This window comes from Colossoma macropomum, unplaced genomic scaffold (genome assembly GCF_904425465.1).
Source record: "Colossoma macropomum unplaced genomic scaffold, Colossoma_macropomum, whole genome shotgun sequence".
NCBI lineage: Eukaryota > Metazoa > Chordata > Actinopteri > Characiformes > Serrasalmidae > Colossoma > Colossoma macropomum.
In genome coordinates, this window is record NW_023494789.1 from 42,258,780 (window position 1) to 42,264,779 (window position 6,000).

Genomic DNA, 6,000 nt, shown 5'->3' on the forward strand with positions numbered 1-6,000 from the left:
CAGATAGTAAAGCATGACTTGTCACTCCAGAGCAGTTTCCACTGCTCCACAGTCCAGTGGTGGCGTGCTTTACACCACTGCAGCCGAGACTTGACATTGTACATGGTTGTCTTAGGCTTGTGTGCAGCTGCTCGGCCATGAAAACCCATTTCATGAAGCTCCTGATGCACAGTTCTTGTCCTGGTGTTGCTTCCATAGGCAGCCTGAGACTCTGTAATCCCACATAGAGTAGTTGATTTTTGTGTGGTGTACTACTTCATGGCTTAGCTATTGCTGCTCCTAGATGCTTCCAAAAGCACTTACAGTTGTCTAGGGCACATCTAGCAGGATCTTGTGGCAGAGGTGACATCCTGTGACAGTGCCATGTTTAGTACAACCCATTCTACTGCCAGTGTTTATCTATCGTGACTGCAAGGCTAAATGCTTGATTTTATACACCTGTTAGCGATGGGTGTGGCTAAAACACCTATACTCGATAATTAGGAGGGGTGTTCACATACTTTTCTAATGACAAATATAAAATGGCATGATTTTGCAAATAAACCTTTTTATGTGATAATCTCTCTCTCTCACTCTTTAGCCCCACTTGGCCGTGGGCAGCAACGACTACTACATGTCCATCTACTCAGCGGAGAAGAGACTGAGATAACACCGTGAACTCTCTGACCTTTTGACCTCATGCGCCAGGCGGAGGCGGGATGTAAATGACTCTGTGTACATATGCAACTACCACCATGAATGTCTAGTGAAGGCTGCTGAACTCACACGACGACTATATTATTATTATTCTTATTATTATCAGTACTATTATTATAATTCTTCTTCTCATTTTGGAGTTATTGATTGTAGACTTGGCTGTGCTGAGCAGTGTGTATATGTAAACTGCGTATAAAAAAAAAAATATTAAAAAAACGACAAAGGAGGAAAGTATATTTTACAGTTCGAGAGACTTCACAGCCTGGCAGAAATTCAGGCTTTCTCCTGGAGTCCGAAAGTGAGGCTGCTTCTGGACTTTAATGCGAAAGGATGAAAAGAAAAGATGAAAGACGCGCTGGACCTCATCCTCAAAGCCTTGGGCCGTCCACAGAGGTGCCTGAGCTTAAACGGACACAAAATAAGTGGGGTCCCTATGTATATATATATATGCAATCGCTGTCATAACAAAACCTATAGGAGACGGAAAATAAGCATTCTTTAATGTACGTTAATGTAATAAGATTTTATAAAAGTAATTGTGGACCATTTCTGTGGGTCCATTCATCATAAATTGTTCACGCAGTGTAGAGGGCAGCTGGAATTTTTAAATGGTGTAAAAAAAAAAAAAGATGGCGAAAGAAGTTATGAGGTTTTGATATGACAGTTTATATATACATACACACACATGCATGCACACAGCACTGTGTGAAAGTCAGAGACCACCATTCATTTATTTAGTTTCCAGTCAAAAAGCCATTAAATACAAAAACGTTCAGAAATGACACCGAATTCGCAACAACTAAATCTAATCTCAGCTGTTTTCGGTGTTCAGTGCATCACTCTTTACCTTTATTACAGCTTCCATTCTTTTCAGGAGACTCACTTTCAGTTTCTCACAGAAATCTGCAGACACACCTCCAAAGTTCAGTCTTAGAAGTTGGTTGATTGTTTTCTGAAGTAATCAAACATTCAGTGATGCTGAGGTCTGCACTCTAAGGTGGTCAGTCCATTGTTCAGCTTCTTTGTTTGATGTGTCTGTCTCCTTTTCTCAGTGAGGCTTCTTGAACAGCTACACATCCTTTCAGACCCATAGCGCTGAGTTCTCTTCTCACAGTGTAAGGATAGACAGAAACACCTGTGGATGTTTTCAGATCTGAAGCAGCTTGATTTTCTCCTCTCTCTGAAAGATGAAAGCTTTAAGTGCTGTTTATCTGATGGGGATAGTTTCAGTGGCTACCAGGTCTTCCAGGTGGTTGTTAGGAGTCACATTTTCTTTAAATCTTAACCTTTTGAACTCTGCTTTTAGAATTTGGACTATTTTATATCCATTCTGCTCAGAAATGTCTCCTGAGAAATTAATAACTTGTACTTCATGGCTGTTTAGACTGGAAATCAAATAAATATAATGGTCTGTCACAGGTATACGGGTGTGTACCACCTGTGTTGAAGACCATTAGTACACACAGACACAGACTCACACTGTATTCTGATTAGACTTATAGTCTAGACCTAAAATAGACACACAAACAGTGCCAAAACCACCCAGTCCTCACCCACACAAACACACACTTCACAAACCTGCTGCACTGTAGATTCTAACATAAACCGAACACGTCAGAACAATAAAGGAGGCAGAACGATAAAGAAAGTGCTCACTGTACGGATAAAGAGATTAAGACCAGGGAAGGTTACACGATTCTGCAAAAAAAATAATTTCCTAAATTCCCCTTATCCCAAATGCAGCCGCACAGCCAGAACATGTTTGGTGTCTGAAGAGCTCTTCTTTAGTTTTAGCACTGGATCAATGAGGCTAACAAGTAATGTTAGCTTACGTACACCAATAGCTTAATACCGAAGACATCACACACTTCCCTTAAACTGAATTATTATGCGTGTGTCAGAAACCACAAGTCTTGTAGAGATTACTGAATAACTCCACACAGTTTGAGGCGAGTGCATGATTGTTGATTGTTGAAACCTCCATTGTGACACGTAGGTGTTTAAATTTATCTCAAATTTTTCAGACATGCGCTCAAGTTTTAGCCTAAAAATGTACTTTTTTTCCTTTCCAGATATCCTAAATTTCTCAACCGGATCACCACCAAAGTTCATATAGGAAAGTGTGTCCACTTGCTGCCATCTTGGCAACGCCCCTGGGCAGTTATTTCCACTTATATAAGACCAGACCTATATAAGTCCTTTTTTGAATGAGGAGAGACCCGAACTTAAAGCTACATTAATGAGTTGTCTCCTCCTTCTTTATAATGCCTCTGGCATTGCGGCTTCTACAGCAAACTGGTGACTATTTCAGTCCACATTACTTTATTTTATCGCAATGGATAGTTAAACTCTTTATTCAGTATAAACATAGTCATAAATGATAAGATTACGTCTCTGATAAGATCTGTTAGCTAGCTTTCTGTGACATTTAACTTACTCTGCTAGCCTAGCTGGTGGCTACATGTAAACAATGACATTATTTTCTTCAGTAAACATTTCGTTTCAGTGTTGTCCTACATTCATGACAGAAAACGTGCATTTTTGAAGTGTTGGAAATGACGAGGAGCTGAAGTTCAAGTAAACAGAGCAGGAGATGTGTGTGTGTTAAATGTTTCAACATACAGAGTTTAGCCTCCTTGAACTTGAAAGAAGCTTCGTCCTCCATTAAACCGCGGTGCTCTGGAGGGCGCTCTCTTCCCCAGAACGACAGAGGAGGGCATAACCAAAGCGACTATATTTATTTAAGAGTTTATAGGCAGTTTTTACCAGTCAAATAATGTTGTTCACTGGCTAACAGAAACCCTGCTGTGCTAAATGTTGTTACTTTTTAGCTACGTTAGCCTCATAGCTCCAGTGCTAAAACTAAAGAAGCAAAATACAGACACCAAACATGTCTTGGCTGATTGACTACATTTGGGTGAAGGGGGGGAAATTGTGTAGACTGTCGCTACGTTGTCCAGCTAAACTAAACATTCTGCTCCAGGACAGCGTTTGGCACAACCAGCGTCATAAAAACTCTTTAAAACTGGTCTGTTTTGTGGTCAGAAGGTGGGCTTTCATGTAACCTGGATCTTTTGAACTTCAAAAAGAAAGAAAAAAGTCCAAAGCTGCTTCTGCCTTTGTGGCATCCGTCTTACTTCGTTCCCTTTTTGTGTGCCAACCGCCGTCATCCTCATCATCATCATTCATTTTTTATGTGATTTTTGTCTCGTTTTTTTTTATTTCCCGGTCTGAATTCAGAGCTCAAACCAGAAGGATAATGCTTCTTCTTTCAGAAATCTGATCCGTCAAAGTCACTGTCATAAGAAAACCTCATATCCCAGAAACAATGACTTTACAAAACAAAAGAAAAACATCCTTGAGTTGAAGAGATGGGTCAGTCAGTAATGCTAAAGTTGCTAACAGTGAATGAAAGCAAATTTAGTCCATTATGAGAATGCGGATGCTGATTTGAGGCTTCCATTCCGTGTTAGCATGTATGGCTGAGCTAGTTGTTTAACATCTGATAGGTTTGATTTTCAAGATTTGGACTGGTGCATTCTTAGTGTAATGCTCAGACAGTGTAAAGGGCGGCTTTATGGTTAAAAAAGAATAAATAAAGGTGTTTTTAGGTTTTCTTATGATAGTCAGTATACTAGCTTATAGCTGTGTGTTAATATTAAAAAACACAGCTTCACTCACCGCTGTACTTTAGTGACCCTTTTTTCTTTCTTCGATTTTTGTTTTTGTCTTTTCTGATTCTGAGGTACTGACCGAAACACGGCTTTGCTCTGTTTGCGCTTTTTTCTTTTTTTTTTCCCATTTCCTTCCTTTGGCTGTGCTGTTTCATTCCTTATTATGTAGTTTCATTCTTAATTTCTTAAAAAAAAATTCAGATCTTCCAATTTCTGTCTGTAACTCTCTGTGTTGGAGTTAGCCATGCTGCTAGGTATGCGCTAGCCTTCTCAAATGCTAACAGCATAAAGGCCCAGTCACACTTGCAAGTCAAATTGCATTTATTTCAGTGGAATTCACTTTGCTGACGTCCAGGGTAAATACGTTTTGTTTGAACTTCAACACACAAATTCGCGTCTTTGACCAGTAGCGTTACTGCTTTGGCTGTGCTGAGCTCGGAAGGGACAGTGCTTCATGTAGCAGCACTGAATGCTAATTGTTGAAGTGTCTAAAGCCCTTTTTGAGCTGGATTAGTTTTACCAGAGTTGGTCTGGTAATGTGCGTGATTTCCAAAATCATGATAGGAACCAGGGGTTGCCATGACTACAACACAAATACAGCCATTATATTTACTATCCTAAACCACCAGTGAACCTACACGTGTCTTCTGAGCTTTATATGGAATATTGTTGATGGTAAAATAGTGGAAAATCTGAAGAAAAAAAAAGTTTTCTTTAAATTTTAAATATGGCACAAAACACGACACTGGACAAAGGAGGAGCTTACATCTACTGGCTAATAAAGTTTTACCAAATGCTGCCCAACAAGACCGAGAACGCACTGCCCTGCGAGAAGTTGAGATACTTTCAAGATATTTCACTTTCCTTTGCTTTAAATTCGGCCAAAAACCAAAAATCATCACCAAAAACACAGGATCTAGTCATTAAGATTAACGAATTAGGCCAGTTCAAGCTCAATTTTAGTCAGTAATCACTCAAATAAAGTACCTTCCCAAAAAAACTAATCCAGCTCTAATAGGACTTATGTGTGAATCTTGAAACAGTAATTCCCCACTGACTATAAAGAAACACATTAGAGAGACTGTATGATACAGTCAGTTGGGAGCTATATGGCTAACTGCAGCTGCACACAGTCCATCTCAGCCAGTTATCTACACTTTATTTCTGCAGATCAGTGTGCAGCACTATAATCCCACAAGTATATAATTATCTGATATAATCATGTTCATGTTTGTGTTGTTGCTGTTTATGGTTAGCGAGTTAGCTAGCTTCCAGACCAGCCTCGCTCACAAGGTGAACTGCAGAAGTCTAGTGTGACTGCGGCTTAAAGCTGTCAGAGTGCTCTCGCACGTCTGTTGCGCTCTCTCTTCTGTTGCACTTTCTCTTTTCTTCTCCCTCTGCTTAGCACTTTCACTCACACCACTGCCTCGCGACTTAGCGCTTCTTGCTAGTCTGAATGTCTAAACTGTTTACTGCATGGTTAGCCAATGCTGCACACATTCAAAGTGTGGATGCTTTTCTTTTTCTTTTTCAGTCTTTTCTTTTCCTCTTTATCGTCTCTTCTTACTGAACTGCTCAACTATTTAGCTTTTTTTGGCCCACAGTTATGTATTTAAAGGGGAAGGCCGCT

At 39.9% G+C, this 6,000-nt stretch overlaps 1 protein-coding gene across 7 annotated transcripts in view; it reads left to right on the top strand.

The window, feature by feature from the left end:
• rptor (regulatory associated protein of MTOR, complex 1) overlaps positions 1–1,600 on the top strand; it is a 189,873-nt gene extending 188,273 nt beyond the window's left edge. For all 7 annotated transcript variants that reach the window (XM_036571374.1, XM_036571377.1, XM_036571376.1 and 4 more), the window contains one exon: positions 581–1,600. In XM_036571374.1, coding sequence (XP_036427267.1) covers positions 581–649 — 69 coding nt within the window. In that variant the 3' untranslated portion in view covers positions 650–1,600. The remainder of the gene's footprint in view (positions 1–580) is intronic.
• The last annotated feature ends 4,400 nt before the right edge of the window (positions 1,601–6,000 follow it).